Raw genomic sequence first — 20814 nt, 5'->3', positions numbered from 1 at the left:
AAAATTTGTCAACAAAAAAAAATCTCGGCAGATTTTACAGAATTTTCTGATTTTTGTATTATAAGATTTATAACATAATTTTTCAGTTAGGCCTTATTCTTAAACATAAACTATTTTACTAAACACTTATATGTGCCATTTAAGATTGAAAATAAAAAATGTTTTTTTACAAATCCAATTTTTTTGGAAAAAAATATCAAGCTTTAAGGCACCTCAAACATATATTTGTTCATTTTCCAAGAAATTTTGGGCATTTCAGTTGAATATACTGACATTTATCCTAATTTTACACAATGATAAAATTCCTTGACTTATTTCTTTTTGGTGGTGACCCGGGAAAAAATTACCATAATTTTACCCCACAAGTTAAATATTTTTTGAAATAATAATAAGAAGAATGCTGATAAGAAACTATAGAAATGTTTTTCAAAACAAATTCACTAGTTTGGAAATATTATTCAGTCCTACATCATTTTCTACTAACTGATATCAGTAGGCAGTTTTTTGATATTCTTATGTGTCTAAGATGCTGAGCTAAATTGCCCTAAAATGATGACAAAAATCTTTCAAAAATTTATAAAATCCTAAATTGCCAGAAAGACTGTGAATGCAGAACACTAATTAATTTGATTGATCATTATTATTTAAGAAACTTCTTTAACTATAAGTTGAATGGAATTATTATTAAAATTTTAAAACTAAGTAAAAATGGTGTAAAATTTTAAAAAAAAAACCTAGTTTTTAAAAAATACTTTTTTTTGTAAATTATGTATGTTATATTTTAAATTGCAGTTTGTATAAATTTTAATTTAAAAAATTGAATTTCAGAATCTTGAAAATACAATGCAAGTGCGAAAATATCCATTTCATAAAAATGAACTTGAACTTAAAAACATATTTAAAAATCATATTTAGACAGCGGTTTGGCTACTTATCATATTGTCTAAAGAAATAATATAGTGAATTTTCTCAGAAAAAAACTCTAAAACTTTTACAATTTTCATTTTACTATTTAAGATAATAAGGTCTGACTTTTACATGAACAAAATATTACTAGAAATACTTTTTAGTTAAATAAAGATAAGGAACATAACAGTGGCCTCATGAACACTTTTCACCACTAATGCTTGAACTTTTTTTCTTTCATAAAAATATTTCATGAAAAAAATTTGACACTATCCAAGGGAAGGTTATATATTGAGAAAAGAGAATGTCACATTAACAGACATACAATAATTAATAACTATATTAAAACCATAATAAAAAACTACAGCTTTAAAATACAGGCTGAAAGGTGTGGTTGATGACACTATACCCCTGCATCACCTGCTTCTTTTCAACCTACTTTTGTTTGATTTTCTTGTACAAACTTGCTTTCTCTACCCTGCTAATCCACTCCTTTGTTTCTTGTTATAACATGTTTGAGATTTTCTGCTGCATCTCAGTGTTTCTTTCATTCTGTGTCTAACACCGAGTAAGTACAGTATGCCTGTTAGTGGCATATTATTTGTGATATTTTCAAGTAGTTAAAACTTCATCCATTTAACAATATATTTTAGTTTCAAATTACTTGTGAGAAAGTATAAATATAACATTTAAAAAAATTGTTTTATTCTAGCACAATTTAAAAACTCAATTTTCAACTAATTATAATAAAAAAAAACAATAAAAAAGAATTTAAGAAAATTTAAATAAAGAGTAAGTACAAAAAAATATTCTTAAATATTTCAAAATAAGAAAGTAATAGTTTTACAACAAAAACTTTGAATAACATTTAATGTGTTAAAAAACTTTTTCTAAAGTCATAGATTTAAATTTATAAATTTCAAATGATAAATAAAAATACAAAGATATGTGTGCAAACAACTAGCATTTCCTAATATAATTCAATCCATTGAAAATTTTTCAATTTTTCAATTGAAAATATTTCACTGGGAATGGTTTTAACTTAATCATTAAATAATATGGGCAAAATTTCATAAATCCGCAGTAATTTATGTAATGAATAAATCCTTAAAAATTCAATATCTTTTTTTATTAAGTGTAGAGGTAGTTTAGTGGTTAAGTATATTATGTGGGGGGGGATTCAAATTTTGAAAGTACTCAAATCCTAAGAATAGGTTAGAATTTACTTTTAACAGTTTTCAGTAAAAAAAAAGATGATTTGTAACCAGGTTTTAGAAATTTCCATACAATATTAAAATGCTTTTTATAAATCATATAAAATGTCACAAAATATTTTTTACAAGGCTTGTTCCTCAAAAGCAACAGGTAGCATTACAACTAATGATTAAGTTGACTTCGATATAAAAAAAAAACTTTCTAATTTGTCACATAAAAGTGTAGAGTTAATTTAATTACATAAATACGATATATTCTCAATAATAAACTGGCAAAATTATATTCGTAAACATAAACTGTCGGCCATACAAACTTAAATTATTAAAAAATAGATCAAAGTAGCTTAAAAATTAAAGGTAAAATATAAGTTACAGTAGATTTTTTAATAATCTCCTAAATAAAATAAGTAATGAATGTGGTAAATCATAAATTAATATAACCAAATCGTGTGTTTATAAGTTGTTATATTATCATACATTGATTCCGTTTCACGCAATCCAATTACATTAAATAATAATCCCAAGAAACTGAAGCGGTAAGATATTGCTTGATTAAAAACATCATTCGCTTCAGAAATAAAAGATATGAATAACTGACAAGTCCCGAAAATTGACACCTTTTTTTTGAGCACTTAAAAATGTCGAATATTATCCCCAATTTGTATACTTTTGAAGTGAAGTTTTTAATCAAGTAAAATCCAATTATGCGTATGATATTGTTATTTTGTTGAAAAATGTGACAATTATAAGAAATTACTAGCTTGTTAATTATTTTTATCAAAGAATATGGAATAAAACTAATGATTTTAATATTCTAGGAATGAATTAAAAATAGTGGATTTAATGCAAAAATAGTAATTTAAACTTTTTAAAATTTTTTTTTCAGGAATCTCAAAATCAAAATTAATGAGAAATGCCTTATCTGAAAATATTAAATAAATAAATGCAAAAAGATGTGAAAATGCAAAATAATTACTCAAACATTAAATTTATAAAAGTTACTTTTTTTTAAAATATTTATACAAAAAAAAAAAATTTATGGTACTTTTCTGATACACGTGTGGCTTGAAATAATTTTTCATGTTGCTTGAAATAATTATTAAATGTTAATTATAATAATTATTATAGAAATATAATGTTATTAAAATTATAAATATTATTAACTAAATTTGAATTCAGAAGACTACAGGAATTGTTATTTGTTTAAATATGTTATAGTTTACTTGTTTTATGATATACAAAAAAATCTAAGTACTACTACTATTAGAATAAGTTTATTATTGTACACAACAAGAAGGTTGTACTAGTTTTCATTCCTTTAATTAATTTTTATTTTTTTCAGCATGTGCTGCCTTTAAGTGTGCTTTTTGTGTGAATCTAAAGTTTAATATATGAAGCAAAACTTTTACTTACTGGAAACTTTCTTAAGGATTGATGAAGATATCATAGACAGAATTTCTATCAGGCGACTGGAAAAAATAAATCATAAAATGTAAAAATAATTATTTTAAAAAATATTAAAGAATAATTTAAAGCAAATATAAAGTAATGTGAACTCTAAGATGGATCATGTTACAGAAGTTTAACAAGATATACTTAATGTGCAGTGCACGAAAACAAAAGAAAACAGACCACCGTGAATAGCTTCAACTAAATGACTTCACATTCTGGGACTTAATCTTATTGGTTCTAGGGGGTGACTTCAAATATGATAATTATTTAGTGCAGACGATATTTTTATGTTGCAAAATCAGACACAAAAACTTACTTTCTTTGAATAAATATGCTTTCTTTTAAAACAAATTTGGATTTCTAACCCCAAAAATACAGGGGTAGCCGCACTCTGGAAAATATGGTCCTAATAGTTTAGTCAGAACAGCGGTCCAAACTTTTGACCCCTTAATGTAAATTTAACTTTTTGCATATTCCGCCATATCACGAGAATTTTTTAAAGGTATTGAAACATTTTTGGATACAATTATAAAATCTGTTCATCTAAAGATAATCCCATGCAATATTTTTCACTATTTTACTTAATAATAGTAAAAAAAAATTTGAATTGTAATGTATAAAATTTTTACACCATTATAAAGTATCTAATTTTAGTTGGCAAAATACAAAATTGAGTGAAATCTCAGGAATTATTGAAACGATTGTGCTCAAATTTTGTAGTTTGCCATGTAAAATCAGATATTTTAAAATTATGTAAAAAATTTTAAACCTTACACTTCAACATTTTTTTGACTACTTTTAAATAAAATATTAAAAAATAATAAATATTTACTAAATTTATTTTTTGCATGGATTATCTTTAGTTAAATTAATTTTATAATTGTGTGTAAAAATCTTTCAATTTAATTTCTCGAGATATGGCGAAATACGCAATAAATAAAATGAACAGTAGGGGATCCAGACTTTGAATCACTCTCCTGACCAAACTATTAGGACCTCATTTCCCAGAATGCGGCTACCCCTTTTATTTGGGAGGGTGGCAGAATACTAAATCTGCGAGAAAAAAAGATAGGTTTATTCAGAGGAAATACATTTTTGTGCCTGATTTCGTAACTGAAAATATCATCTTCACTAAATAATAGTATATTTGAAATCATCCCGTGAACCACTAAGATAGAGTCACAGAACGCGAAGATCTGATCATTAGATCAAAAGTTATTCAGTGTAGCCTGTTTTTTTTCTTATTTTGGCACACTATACGAAGAATGAGCAAAGTATCCTCCAGAAAAATAGAAATTTGATAAATTAAGTATGAACAATTATGAATAATGAAATATATTTCAAACACAAAATTATTTAAAATACTGATTACAGACATAACTTACAGAATCGGACAATGATTGATTCTTAATAGACGGGGACTGTCTGTTAGCTAAACTGCCTTTGTTTGCCAATTCAGCCTTTGCTTTAGCTGCACTTGTATCAAGTAGCTTAGTGTGAGGAACCGCTGTATCAAATAAAATTTCACAATCTGGTCGCCTTTCTAATGTGGCACGTTTATCACAATACTCATCATCCGGACTAAATGGGGACTGCAATTCACTATCTGATGTTTCACTATCAGACAGATCAAAGCACTGAACTTCTAAAAAAATAATCAATCCTTTTGAAATCAGATGTAAATTTCATTTTAGTAATTATTAAAATCATTCACAAGAAAAATATACATATAAAGTATTGTTTCTTTAAACTGGATATTTTTTTCAATAACGTTTAAATAGTTTGCTAAATACGGCGGTATTATTTAGCCTACCTCAGACTGCATCTCTTCTTGTTAGTATTAAAAGGCAGTTGCAACATTTATTTCACACTAATTACACAAAAGTTAATATATAATATATTGTACCTCTATTCTGATTAAGTATAATTTCAATTACCATAGAATAATTCTTGTAAGATTCTCAATTATGCCTTATTTTCAATATGATTCATAATAGTTCGTTATTCTAAACTAGTATACTGAAATAAGTTATTTAATGCTTTTTTTTCTTAAATAATAATTTTTAGAATTCAAAATTTAACCTCCTACATCAAAAGAAACACATTGTTATATAACTGCAACTATATTACAGAGTGAATCATAACAGAGCTGAACTTTTGGCTATAACATTCTAACAGAACTATAACATTCTAAAAAACATTATAAAACATTAGCTAAGTACATTAATTTCAAAAATTTTATTACAAAAAATTACTTTAAAAAATGCAAAAAAAATTTCTCACTATTTCCAGTAATAAAAATAGAATAAAATTGGTTGCAAAAATAAAAAATTAATAAAAAATGGACAATATTTTATTTTTTGAAGAACATGTCATGCTATAGTTATCATTGAATTATTTCAAAATCAAAAGGAAAAAATTAGTCTTTTCTAACTAAAAATGTCTAACTGTGATGAGCAAATAACCTCAAAATAATACATATAATAAGTGCTTTAGAATAATCATTAAATATACTAGAGACTACAATTCTAATTCATTTGAACATTTTATTAAATTTTCCACAGGATAATTGGGTTGCCTTGCATAATTTTTCCCTATTTTGATGTAAAATATAATCTATTAAAATTAAATAAAAGTTTAATATGACAAGAAAAACACATTAAACGAAGTCTACTATTAAGACAAATTTTCAAGTCATTGTCAAAATTATAATATTAAAAATACAAAATTGGAAAGTTTTTAAGAAATTAAAAATTACTAGCCCTCCCATGAAAAATTTTTTTAGGGAAATCTATTTTTATGTTTAAACGAGAAATATAATACCAAAAAGTTTAAATAGAAGAAAACTTAATTATTTCCAGTATTGATAGAGAAAAGTGAAAAACTTCTTTTTTACAATCTTAACCCCTTATTTTCATAAGGCAACCATGCACTAGAAAAGAAAGTTACTTCTTTTATCACATATCTATAATGCACCTTTTTTCTCTTCTTGCCAGCTTACTATTAAAATCAACATTTACTTATATCACTAACATTAAAACTGTTAGTGTATTTCATTTTATTTTCACTTTTCAAAAACTTGAGGCAGTTTTCAAAAGGTACAATTATGTTACTAAAATTTAGATTCTGTTGTTCAAACAATCCTGTGTTATACATTCCTGCCCTTTCCAAAATGCAAAGCAATGTCATTCAGAATACAATCTATATGCAAAAACAGTCTACTCTAGATACATATTTCAAATCTACATTGTTCAAAACAAAAAAAAGAGGTTAATATGTCTAATTCATTTTAATTGCTATTTTAACATTAAATATATGTATTTGGTTATAACAAGGATTTCAGCAACTTTTCTGAATTGTTGATAGAACAGACTTTTACTATACATTAAAAATATCTTTTGATGTCAAAATTCCTATCATAGCTTTATAATTACGCAATACTACAAGATCATATTACTTGCACTACAGTGAAAATACTATGGTGGGGAGAAAAATACAGCAGCACGAGGAATGAAAGATTAATTACAAAGTGAAAAGAGAAAACTAAAAAATTTACTTAAAAATTTAGGTGGGCTGACAAGATTTCTAGATTGTGGAGTGATCGGCTTTAAAGGTGTATTATAAGGAAGACCAGTTGGAAAGAGTCACCACAAGAGTCTGTTCAAGCAATATTACCTGAAAAATATTTTAAATTTCTTTTAAAATTTAACTACAAATTTATTAAAAAAAAGATTTTTTAATATCTAAATACAGAAACAAAGCAGTAAGATCTTATTCCATAAAAAATTATAATAAATCAAAATTCTAGCACGACAGAAGTAAATAACTAAGGTAAGCTTTATAACAATAAAATACAACTAATTTATCACTTTAAATATTTTAAAAGTAAAATAAGCTATCTACGTGATAAATAAGTAAATAATTTTAAATTGAATTAAGTGTCATTATAAAAATGTATATATTATTGATTATAGTTGTAAGCAATGTAAATCATACCCTGTCCTTTAGAGCTTTTACCAAAGCATTATATTCTTGATCTTTCTCTTGCAGTTGTTGAACATGATACTCTTGCCACTGAATAGGCTCTTTTTCTCAGTAAAAATAATTAATAAGCACTGAGCACGTCGTGTATAAAAATTATTAATAATGCCTTTAAAATAGACTTTTATTTTCTGAGAGACCTTAACAACATTTCAAAATAAAGAGGAAAACTATTTTCATTCTAAGACCTAAGCACTAAATGCAAGGAAAAAAATAATGTTTTTTTACCAATTCCTTCTGAAAAAATTATCAGAAATAAATAATTCACTCTACATAAAATAGTAAAATAATTAATACATTAATAAAAACTATAGTCAAAATTAGAATTTAATTAAAAAAAGCTAAGCCATTACTTATTTTAAAAAAATCCATAAAAAAACACAGCTAAAATGGATATTTAACAAGATGGTCACAAATTTCTTTAAAAAAGAAAAGAAAAACCTTTATTGAATTTAGCATAAAAAGTATATTTTTATAAATGTTAATAGTGAATGCTATATGTTTAATCATAAAAAAAATTAACAAATATAAATAAAAAATTTTAAAAAAATATAATTTTAAAAAATTCTGTAAACTTTACCTTTTTTGAAACTCTTTTATAAATTTCTTGGCTCTGCTGTATTTCTTTTCAAGTGTTGAATAGTTGCATTGTAATGTATCTAAGTCACTTTTGCTTTGCAACAGCTCTTGTTCAACATTCTGTAAACTAAGACTTAGTTCTTCAACTTGACATTGAGCCATGTCTAACCATTTTCTGTAGTCACACTCCATGTGCTCCATTGCTTGTAGCTTTAACAAAAAAGTATTTAAGAATATTAAATTTCAGAAACTTTAATGGCAAGGAATACCCTAGAAGTTTCTCAGATCATAGCGAAATTCATTGCAAGAAAACAAATGAAAAAATTACTTAAAAGTGATGAACAGCAATTTAATTCAAAACAATGAAAACTTTCAGATAATACAATATCATTTTTATTTATTTATGTGTTAGTTCATTTCCAAAACATAGTTCTCCAAAATACTAAAAAATACTCTTGAAATTTTATTACTCAAAATTCTCAGATTTTCTTTAAAACCCCAAATCACTACAAACCTATAAGTCACGTATCATATAATCACCTTTCAATATGAGTGTTCGTTAACAAAGATTTAAGCAACTAACAAATTTGCTTGAGTTACCCAGCACTTAAAAACCTAGCCATGTGACCAACATTGTTACTATAGCAAGAAAAATATATCGCAAAAGCATAAAACTGACAAACCTGAAAATTGTATTATACAGTAGTTAATTAGCAAAGAAATAATTACTAGATGTAAAATATAATTTTAACTTAAAAATGTAACTGTAGCATTTTTTTAAATAGTTTTTTTTTGTCTGGTTAAATTTTTACCAATCTTGAATAGAACTTTGATAATCAGAAACAAAAATGTAGATTTGTAACTCAAATGTGTTGAAAAATACATCCAATAGATTTGCCTTTTTGTAATGCAGTTTATGTAGTTCAATCTTACCTTTTCATTTGCTTTTTTCAGTTCATTTTATGTAATCACACTAGCAAAATGGGCCTAAAAAGTACTGAATCAGTTTGGTAAAATAATATAACTGATATTAAATTATAAAGACAGAAACTATTTTTTAGCAAAGTCAGTTTTGGAATGAACGTAAAAATTTTATTTCGCACATAAAAAAAAACCAATGCATTTAAGGAGCGATATTTTGTTTTTCCTAACTACACAATAAAGAGAGTACTAAATGAATAACTAAAATTACATTCTAAAGCACTGAACTTACGGAACTTACCAAGTTTTAATACTAAACTTATAAAGTCTAACTTATAAGAATTAAACTTATACAGTCTGAAAAATAAGTACGATGAGGGGTTCCTCATAAGTTCTATAAGTAGCAAATAGGTAGTTACATAACTAATACTATTTTTTAACAAAGTAGCTAATAAGCACTAGTGAGTAGATAATACTATTTTTTAACAAAATCCATTTTAAACAAAACATGAAAAATTTATTTTGCATACAAATTTTTTTTTATAAAATCAATATATTTAATGGGCCATTTTGTTTTTCTTAATAATACAATAAAGAGAGTACTAAATGAATTACTAAATTTAGAATATAAGGCACTGAACTCACTAAATTTACCAAGTTTTAGTACTAAACTTATAAAGTCTAAACTTCTTATAAGTACTAAACTTATATAGTCTAAAAAATAAATGTGATGATGGGTTTGTCATAAGTAGCTAATAGTTATATAAAGGTTAAATAAGACAAAATTGTAAATAGTTAGATAAAATATGAATATAAACTGAAAATAAGTATTCTGTATAAAATAATAAAATTAATTTGTAACGAGCGTAACTTTAACCGAAACTGTTTGAGCCACCCCATGAACTCTTCAGTTCACGGAATGATACAGTCAGAATGGGATGTTTAGTTTTTCTCAAATCTTTTAATTTCTCTCTAAAATCTGTTTTTCTTTTTATAAATATTCCAACTAACTTAATTTTTTTGTTTAAGTTTTAATTAAATATATTTTGTCCATTGAATAAATTTGTTAATTAACTGCAGTAGAATTGTTTCTGCTTCTTTCTTCTTCTTTTTTTTGTGCCTCTTTAAACTTAAGTCACCAAAGCAGGCACAAATTCACATAGAATATCCTTTTTTTCCATTTCATCGTTAAGACAAGAGTTAAATCATATATATCTATGAAAAATATCAGAGAGAATTAAATTGTTTCATTCAATGAATACTAAAAAGTATCTTTAAAATGATTTTTAGTGGGATTCCCAATCACCTTGAAAATTAAGTAAAATAATGTTATTTAGTACTACCTCTTTCATCTAATTCGAGCTTGTGAATTAAATAGGAAGTATTTTAAACTTGAAATAAAATCATTAGCCGAAAATGGGAAACCTAGATAACAACAGACAAGGAGATAAAAAAAAATTGCTTAAAGAAAAGAAATGCAGTCTACCTGATATCAAATGAAATATGAGGAAATAGCATTGATAAACTGAAAACAAAATTTATACAATATTATTCTAATATGTCATTCAGAGAACATACATTATAAAAGTCATGTAAAATGAGATATGAAAGAGTGAGTATAAAATTAAAATAAGAATTTTTAAAAAATTAAATGTACAAGATCAATATATAAATTTGTATACAATAAAAAAAGTATATTAATTGAACATGATAAAAAATATATCAATTTCATAATTAGAAAAGATATGTTTCTTTCTATCAAAATAAGACAAGAACAGACTTTTTTTCCTTCTTTTAATTAAGATTTAGAATAATGAAGAATTTTCAGTAAAATATGATAAAACTAACATAAAGGGGGAAATGAAAGTTGAGCGTTAAAATAATTGCTACATGTGCATTTTACCTTGCATACTACATTTTATCTTGTTGATAATTTTTCTTTATATTTAACTAAATATAAATATAAACACAAAACTTTTTTTTTCATTGAAATAAAGCACTGTTTTTTAGAAGAAAAAAAATTTTAAAAATCGAGGCAGTAACATTAAATTAAAGACTTGCGATTATTAAAAATAGAAGAAACAAAAATAACTCCTCACTAAAATCAATAAATGTATATTAAATTCTGAATAATAAATTGCGCAGTGAAACTAAAAACTATACTCACTCTATTATCAAAAGCAAAGTCACTACTGGGCCGTTCAGTTTCTCTTTCACGGTCAGCTACCAGAGATTGAGAAATTAACTGTGTAATTTCACTTTGAATTCCATCTTTTTCACGTCCAATAACAAATCTGCCAAAGATAAAGGGAAATTTAAACTAAATAAAATTAAAAAGAGACATCAATTGCAATAATTTTTAATAAAAAGAGGCAAAAAGGATAAAAGGTTAAACTATAAATTTTAAAAGTAATTATCTCTTTTTTTTCTTGGAATATAACAATAGAATTTTAATATTGTAATTGCTCTTATTTAAATCTTTCACTAAATAATTATAGATAAGTTTATACACAAATATTTTTCATTCATTAACAAAGAGCCTGAGGAAATTGATAAAACATCCAAAAGCAGTATTTACTAATATTTAATAAACGTTTTGACTATAAGTGAACTAAAAAAAGACAAACTAACAAGCAATAACTTCAGAAAGAAATAAAATAGCTTGCAAGAATGCCTTTTTTTCCAGAATAAATCAATGATATGTGAAAACATGTCAAAATAAATGAAATACACAAGAAAAGTGTTTAGGTAAATAAAAGATCATTTATTGGGGTTGCATAAGGAGACTACATAACTCAGCTATCTTTTTAAATGCTGTTGGATGCTATAGTTTGTTAAATAATTCTCACCATACGTCCTGGAAATGTCTATAGAAAGTTTCCATTTTTGGATAATTTTTAGGAATCAAAATAAATGTTTTTCTGGTCACTCCCCACACCAAAAAATTCCAATTTTTTTTTATTTACCATCTGTAAATATTTAATATGTAAGAGTAAGAAAAAAAAAACAATTTTCGTGCTGTGTTTAAGACAGCTAAACATTTATGCAGCTGTAATAGGCACACTTAAAGGTTATTGAAAACTAAAGAGTAGAAGGAAAAAGCAAAACGTCAGTGAGGGATATAAACTATGAATATTAATGAAGGTAAGCATTAATACTATTTTAAAAATAGTATTAATGCTTACCTTCAATAAAGGCAATAGGCTTTGTTTTTTTCTTTGTTTTTTTTTCAATTATTAAAAATGAAAACCATTTTTTTTAAAAAAAAAACCTTATTTAATTCTATTGCTTATTCAATGTGTTTTTCATTAAATAGGATAAATTAATTTAATTGTTTTCTAATATTTTTATCAGAATATCTTTGCTTCGAATTCTTCATATGAAATGTTTTTATTCCAGAAAAAGGAAGCTTCAACTTAAAATTCTGCTTGCGTTTCACTTCTTTATTTTAATCAATGGCTTTTATTTATTGGTTCTAATTTTCTAGAAATCTAATTTTAACCAATAACTAAACAAAATATTAAAACTGAATTTCGCTGTTTTTTATTTTACTGGCACATTTTATTAAATGATGCATGATTTGAGCTTTTTATATCTTTTATAAGGAAAAATCCATTGCCAGGACTTGCCATAGACCAGATGACTAATGATACAGGACACTCCACGGCGCGATTAAATTTGAACTCCAGTTTGCTTTCTATTATATTTTGCCTTAAAATATAGAATTTATCAATTTACCCAAAATAGCCCCGCTTTCCTCAAGGAAAGTCAACCGTCGACCCAAAATTTTTAAAAGCAAGTGATTAGGCATGAGCCTATTCACAGTCCATGATAATTAAATTCTAGATTAGTAAGAAGAGTATAATCCTTCTTTGAAGTAGGAACGTAAAGAATATTTGACCACTATTCGGTATTCGACTTATTCGGCCCGTTTGCTGAATATTCGGCTGACCGAGTGTTTGGCCAAATATTCAGTAAATTATTTCTAGGAAAAAAATTTTTTGACAGTTCTTTTAGAAATAAGAAAGATTAAAAAATTATATAAAATAGTCTTTTTACTTTACATAATAAGAAATAGTTTTTACACAAATTTATTGAGTTTTAAAATTTATGAGCTTGCAAATTTATATTCTAGAAGACAAAAGGAAAAGGAAAATTTCAAAAAATGAAACTAGATTACTTTATACTGAACCACATGTTTTGTATGGCTGATTTTTTAAAAAATTATATTCAAGCAGGTCAATTTTATTGTTTTTTCAAGACCTTTAGTTTTATGACTTTTTTTGCTGTTTTTCTGTTTTTATTATAGCGCAGCATTAAATCAGAACATTTCTGATAGATTTTATTCATTTCTTGTTACTCCTTCCTGTTTTGAAAGACAGATTGCAGGTAACAAAAAAGCCGTGATTTTCAACGTTAAAGTTATATTTTAAAAAATAAGAACAATTTTTATTTGTTTCTCTTTTTCTTTTCATTAACTTTTTTTTGCAGCGTTTTTATTATGACAGCAGTTTCTAAAGAGCGTTTCTAATGTATGTTATTCTTTTATTGTCACTTCTTCAAAAAATATGGCAATATGAAAAAGTTAACTTGAGAGTTTTAATATTAAATTGTCTGTTCAAAAACTAAGAATGAATTTTGTTTTGGTTCTTATCTTGCTTTTTCTTTTTTCAAAAATCAACGCTTTTATTAAGACGCAGTAATTAAAAAGGGTTTCTATTAGACTTAATTCTTTTCTTTCTTTTTTTTCACTTTTTCTTGAGAATACAATAATTAGAAAACAGATGTCCAACTTTAAAATTTTCATTAGATTTAAGATTGGAGTTTTATTTTTTTCTTTCAGTGCTTATATAATCTTTTTCCTTGGGCATTTTTATTATAGCGTAGCATTTCTAAAAACGTTTCTAATATACTATATTTCTTTTAACGTTCCATGGATACTTTGTTTTCCGGGAAAAAATATTTTTAACATTCAAATTTTGTCTTAATTAAAAGGATTTTTGTTTCTATTTCTTTTTTTCTTTTTTCAACTTCATTTTTTTCATAGCTGTTAGTCAGTTTTTTATTTATCCTAAATATTTTTAATGAATAACTATTATAGCTTTTTTTTTACCCCAAACCAGTAATATAGCTAAGTTTGATTAATTTTAAAGTAAAAAAATATTTATTAATTAATTTTTTTAAAAACAAAATGTTGCTATTTGGCAGCTTAATATTCAGTAGGCCGATTTTTTTGGTCAAATATTTGGTATTCTGCCAAATTACTATTCCTTATATCCTTACTTTGGAGAAAATATTTTAAGGTCAAAAAATAACAATAGAAATAGAAATAAATAAAAAATATCAACCACTGAATAACACAAAACAAAATGTACCTCACTGGTCCTGAAGTATTTCTTAATACAGTGGCTGGATAAGCTTGAGTTACACCAACAAGGAATTTTCCATCAACTTCTGTAATCTGATCATTGACTGATTCTTCACAAAATATAAAAGAAAAAACTTAACTGAACACATGAATTAGAATTTTTAAACTTCAAAAGTAATTTTATTGTAACACTCTCCATCTGCATTTTTTTAAAATGCAAAACACATTTTATTAGAAAGTTATAGTAAGATATTGGCAAAAACTCTTTTGATTATCTCGGGCGATTTTCCAGAAACCACATTTTTTTAAATTTGACTGACACATGTAATTAACACATAAATCAATTCATATGAAATTTCATTATGTTGTTATCAAACATTCTTATGTGAATTGGTATCCAGTTGATAGCTTCATTAAATGAAGCACATTTCTAATTCAAACTGACAATACATGCTTAATAAAATAGAAAAAAAAGTGCCAAAACAATCTATATAAAATAACAAGTAAATCATATTTTACATCAGCTTAACTTGACTGTGCTCAGGGCCGGAGCATGCGGGGCCATTTGAATTTTTGGGGACCTTCTCGTATATTTTTTTTATTCAAATATAAATGTATTTATATATCTCTTCATTTAAGAAAGCATATTTAAAATAAAATAATAATAAATAAGATTTTACTTTATTTCGCTACATTAAAAGTAAAAGAATTATCGTCTAATGTATAATTGAAATTGATTTTCTTAAAGAATTTTTTTTTAAGGGGGCCTAGTCTGGCCTAATGGGTAATCCGGCCCTGACTGTGTTAATCAGGAATGTCTATTTAGTTGTAATTTGTTAAAGGACTATCAATAAAGAATAAAAAAAAAACCTATTTGGATTATCTAACATGAAAATTAACAATTTTTTATCTCACTTTCAACTTAAATATCTGGCATTATTTAGCATCATTTAAGAAGAAATTTGACACACAATTATCAAAATTTTTATGGTTAAACTCCCTTTACAAATATGAGCCTTCCATTAAAATATTCTTTTGAAAAATAGAATTCATATTTTTAAAACTCTCTTTTTAACAGACATTGCAGCAAGACTGAAAATTTTTAATACACTTTACAAAACTTATTTCAAGGACATAACCTTTCACATCTTTGAGATTTTATTCTGAAATTAGAGCTGCAAGGTGAACTTAGGGTAACTGAACAAAATGAAGTGCTTTATTTCCATGCTCAAACCAAAGTATTTTTAATAGAAACTATTGTAAGAACATTTCTATGGAAAGAAGTACCTTCCATCTTTATCAGCATTTGGAGTAACTGTTTTCACAAATATACCAAGTTTTTCCACTCCGGCATCAGCTCCAACACCCATTCCAATAATACTTAACCCTAAGCCTTCTGGACCTAATATGAAAATAAAAAATCAAAATTTTAGTTTCAAATGAAATAGTTTCATTTCAAAACAAAGAGCTACATTCAAAACAATTTAGTAAATAAATGATATAAACACTCTGCACAAGTTGAACCAGTATTTATATTATTTTAAAGTTATGTGACGGGCGTAACTTTCAAATAATAAACTGATTAGCAACTGGTTGGTTTGAATAATAAACTGATTAGTATTAACAATAAACGAAGAGCAATAGAATCTTTTATAATAGGACAAGAATCTGATTAAAATAATAATTAGAAGAAATGCAAGAATCTGATTTTAGGAAAAAGGACAACATACCTAAACTTAAAAATAAATACCATTTTACTATATATGAATAAAAATATTTAAACTAATTAGAATTTCAAGTAATACTACTTTTCTGCTATAAGCATAGATAACCATATCTTGAATTAACAGAGTGATTTTTATATAGGGTATTTCATATTGACAACCCTAAACAGATATAACAAAACTTCTATAAGAAATCATCTTTATACATCTTCTTCATTATGACACTGATTTTTTAAACTATCAATTTAATGTTTAAATGTTTTCTAGAAGAATTAAGAGTTTCTAGAAATTGTATTGTCTTTCGAATCAGTAAAGTAAACAAAGACAAATTCCAACTCACTTAGAGGAGCTTTTATTCACATTTTCAGCAACTGACCGTTAACTACAGCTAGTGTAAAGTGTTTACTTACCTTCTTCATACCTAGTGGCACATAAAGCAATCATAACTGGTGCAAGTAGAAGACAATATTATCACTGGGACAATAAATAACAATTACGGTACAAGAGTCTGATAAAAAATAATATAAACACTAATTTTAGTGCTTATTATTATCGCAAAGTTTAACTACTAATTTGAATATATTATTTGGCTAAACTTTTATCAAGAGGTGAAAATTCTAGAAATGATCTGTTATCTTAATGACCAATTTTGCACACAACAGTGAAAGGTAACTAGATGTTTCCTTGTCTTTTTAGAATCATTGTCAAAAAAAATTTACGTAGACTTTGGAGACTGCAAAGTGGTATTAAAATGGGAAAAAAGCAAAAAACCAATTAAAATCTGCCTAATAACTAATAAGAAAAGTAGAGTAAAAAACATACAAATAAATTTGATTGCTAAATAAAACTTAGAGATGTTTCTAAAAGACACCATTTATTTCCATTTCCCTCTGACAATCAAACAGTAAGACAAATACAAGATTACAATTTAAGTTTAAACTAAAAAACTTTGCATTAACAAAATAAATAAAAAATTTATAAAATAAAAAATTATCATTTAAAACTATTTGTTTCACAAAAAGACATTAATTGAAAAATTACCTTTAATAAGATCAACAGGAAAAACATCCATTTTTTCAATTCTTTTCTCTAACTCATATTCAGCAGATGCAGATATCGGATCAACGTCTTCATTCCGTCTATCATAGTCTTCCGTAGAATGAGTGCTATAAACCTAGAAATAACAATACCTTTAAAATTAAAACTGATATGGGAATATATAATGTTAAGGGCAATAGTTTATGACATCAAGAAAAGTCTATTAGGAGTTTAAAATGTATAATATGTAATTTTTCTGTGGATAATTGCTACATTCATTACACATAATCTAAAACCTAACTGAATATTTTACAACATTTATATCATTTAATAATCAACACTTGGAGATGGATACTATTCAAAAAAGGAAAGTCAGCTAATTGGCCAAGTCCATAAGTTAACTGGTCAAGCCATAATTAATTAACCCTTTTTGTACTGACAGGACTTTTAATTCCCACTAATAATGTTCTCTTACAACAATGCAACAGAACAAAATATTGCATTAAAACTCGTCTGTACCTGTAATATGACTTTTCATTTAACATTATTAGTTTGCAAACACATGATTATTAGAAGTTGAACATCAACATGGTACTATTTAGTTTTTGATATCGTGTTTGAGGATGCCATTTTATAACTTCTCAGTTCTCTATCTTGATCAATTCCATAAATCTTTCATACTTTTTTATTGATTCATTGAAATTTAAAACTAGTTATAAAACAAAGTGTTAAATGTTTCGCTTTAATTAAAATTTTATATTCATTATATTTATTATTTAGCATGTTAATCTTATATTTTTTTAAAAAATATTCGTCAAAAGTGCAAAATAATAATTAATTTTCAGCTAGACAAACCAAATTCTATATTGCTTTCCAAACTGAATCCCTAATCTAACAAACGAGCACTTTAATTCAGACAATAATGTGAAAATGAGCATGTTCTGACAGAATTAAAACTTAATTCTAACCAATTTTATTTTAGAAAGTTAAAAATGATGTATATATTGGATAGAAAACATCAGAAACCTTAAGTTAGTTTGAAAGAAGGTTGAAAAAATCCATTCTATATTAAATTAAAGGCGTGATATGCAATTATACTAAAGTATTTCAACTAATAACAGATACCATTACCAGCTTAAAGTTAGTTGTATAATATGCAGAACAATACAGTGCACTTTTGGAGCCTTGGCTAATATTTCAAATTTTATAAGGAAATTCTAGTTATGCTTTGTTATATGGTTTATTACAACATTTCTTCCATTTCACATGTTTCATTTAAACAGTAACTAGCAAACTTTACATCTAATCTATTTAAATGAACTCAGAATACTTAAAAAGCATTAGAAAAATGATTAGACAATTTTTACACCGAAATTTTTAAATAAAACTCATAAGTTAGAAATTAATCGTAAGTTATCTTTTGCCATATAACTTTTTCCATAAAAAATTTATAGTTTCTTTTTAAAATTTATTTTATCAATATTATTCTTGCTATATTAAAACCAATTAATCTGTGACTCAAACAAAGATGAATTTTTAAATAAGAAAATTTTATGAATATATATATTCACTACACATAGCAATAACTATAGTAAAAATGGGTAGGTACCAGGGCTTGAAAATTACATAGCATGGCATATCTCAGGCATTCTGATTGGGCATATATCCTTTTTTTACAAGCCGGGCATGTAAATATTGTATCAATAATTTGCTAAGACAGTGATTACGGGTCCCTAAAAGTTTGATTATAAATAAAAATTTATGTGAGAGCAAAAATAGGAATGATATCATTATAAGAACTCTCAACTTAACATCTACTTTAAATCTTTAAGCAATTTTGCATTGCGCCCTCTTTTTTAATATGAACAAAAGTTTCCAAAGAAGTTCAAAAATTCCTCACATAACAGATAAAAGTAACCAATTAACAGAAGAAAAAAGGAAATTACTTTAATTGGATTCGTGCTAAATGATATTTTTGTAGTTCGACGAATTGGGTGTTCAGGATCAGGTACGTCATTCACAGGTTCTAGTTGGCAATTATCTTCGATCTCTGGAGGAGATAAACCAGGACATTCGAAATAGTAGTGGCCATCTTCAAAAAAATGATATTCTGTACCATCATGTATGAGCGTAGAATCAAATTCGCCTTGAGTGAATGTGGCATTCAATACCTCCTTCTTGCAATTATCATTTAATGTTTCTTAAGCCACATCTTAATGACTTTCATCAGATCTAGATAAAAGTAATACTACTTCTTTTGCCTCCTCTTCACTTAACAATGCTGGATGTTCCCTTGATAAAAAAAAAGACAGTTAAAGATATCTTAAAGAAAACAAAAATGAAAATTTGTCAAGATGGGATAAAAAGTGCAAAGACTAGATTAACATATACACTATTAAAAGTAAGTTAAAATTAGATATACAAAAAAGCTGTTAATTGACTTTTTTACGTAAAAACAGTGTTTTACTTGCTACTTAATAACTCAGCAGCTCCATCTTTACTCAGTAACAACAAAAAAAATTTTTACATACTTAACAACAAAAACTAGATTAAAATATACAGCTTAAAATTAAGCTAAAATTAGATATAATAAACAGTTAATTGACTTTTTTAGAAAAAAACAAGGCTTTACCTGCTACTTAATAACTTAGCAGCTTCATTTTCAGTCATTAGCTCTATATATCCAAGATTGCTATTTTTTGTTGAGCTGGTATCCAAAGGCTATAAAAAATTTATTGAATTTCATTATTAGAGAAGAAATACAATTTGTAAGTAATGGCTGTTTATACTCTTAAGTTTTTAAAACTTCAGGTATTTAACCCGGAAAAAAAAATTCTAATAAATATAGGGTTTTAAATATTACAATGAAGTACCACCTTTTAAAAATGGTATTCTTTACAAACAATCAAAAACTCTTAATAAGTTTAGATATTATAAAATAAAAATATTATTTCAACTTCAAAAAAGATATTTAAACTTTCTGAAAGGGATAAAAAGGAAAGTTTAAGCTTTAAAATGAATTGATTTTATAAACAAGTAATATAAAAAAAATAAGTAAATAACTTCATCTCTTGCAAAGCTGACAAACAATTAAAAGAAAATTGTTACAAATTACATACCTGGTTTATTTAATTTTGATTTAAAAAAGTTGAATTTAAAATAACAACTAATAAAGAGAACACTTACTTGTCAAATTCATTTTCTCACCAGTCAGGCTCTCTAAGTTATTGTTCATGCTACGGATAAAAAACCACATCTAAATCCCTGCCAAGAAACAAAAAAAGAGAATAAAAAAATTCATTTCATTTATCATTACTTTGAAGAAATAATTTAGCTCAAAAGACAAATATTTCCAAATGCTGTGAAAAGACTAAAATATCTTATAATACAAAATTAAAAAAATGTTTTTTTAAAAATTAAATTCAATAACTTTTTAAGGACTACAAGTTGCACTACCCTGGTACAAAGTTTTCTTTTAATAGAATTGATGGTAATGTAAAAAATTATTAAAGATTATAAATTTTTAAAAAAGAAATATTAAGTTCATAACATCTATCATGCCTTCTGCAAT

The 20814-nt window shown here is 25.6% G+C and overlaps 2 protein-coding genes and 1 long non-coding RNA gene across 6 annotated transcripts in view; 1 reads left to right on the top strand and 2 right to left on the bottom strand.

Annotated features, from left to right (window-relative positions):
* The window catches only part of LOC147803256 (uncharacterized), a 44192-nt gene extending 36526 nt beyond the window's left edge, over positions 1–7666 (bottom strand). Inside the window, exons 1-4 of one of the 2 annotated variants that reach the window (XM_087150684.1) lie at positions 7569–7666; positions 7129–7247; positions 4958–5217; positions 3534–3589 (exon numbers count right to left, since the gene is read on the bottom strand). In XM_087150684.1, coding sequence (XP_087006810.1) covers positions 3534–3567 — 34 coding nt within the window. In that variant the 5' untranslated portion in view covers positions 3568–3589; positions 4958–5217; positions 7129–7247; positions 7569–7666. The remainder of the gene's footprint in view (positions 1–3533; positions 3590–4957; positions 5218–7128; positions 7248–7568) is intronic. The other variant, XM_087150686.1, reaches the window with a different exon arrangement.
* LOC147803257 (uncharacterized) lies at positions 1371–3648 on the top strand. Its single transcript, XR_015428968.1, has 2 exons — positions 1371–1474; positions 3463–3648. It is a non-coding gene; the product is annotated as an uncharacterized LOC147803257 (long non-coding RNA).
* Positions 7667–19192: 11526 nt separating the features above from the next.
* LOC147803255 (histone deacetylase 4-like) overlaps positions 19193–20814 on the bottom strand; it is a 47999-nt gene continuing 46377 nt past the window's right edge. For all 3 annotated transcript variants that reach the window (XM_087150682.1, XM_087150680.1, XM_087150681.1), the window contains 3 exons: positions 20430–20507; positions 19876–19964; positions 19193–19535 (listed from right to left, as the gene is read on the bottom strand). The gene's annotated coding sequence lies outside the window, so the exon portion shown is untranslated. The remainder of the gene's footprint in view (positions 19536–19875; positions 19965–20429; positions 20508–20814) is intronic.

This window comes from Parasteatoda tepidariorum, chromosome 9 (genome assembly GCF_982258835.1).
Source record: "Parasteatoda tepidariorum strain Cologne lab strain chromosome 9, Ptep-v5.0, whole genome shotgun sequence".
Lineage (NCBI taxonomy): Eukaryota > Metazoa > Arthropoda > Arachnida > Araneae > Theridiidae > Parasteatoda > Parasteatoda tepidariorum.
The sequence above is the reverse complement of the archived record's forward strand: the minus strand, read 5'-3'. Positions and strand labels throughout refer to the sequence as shown.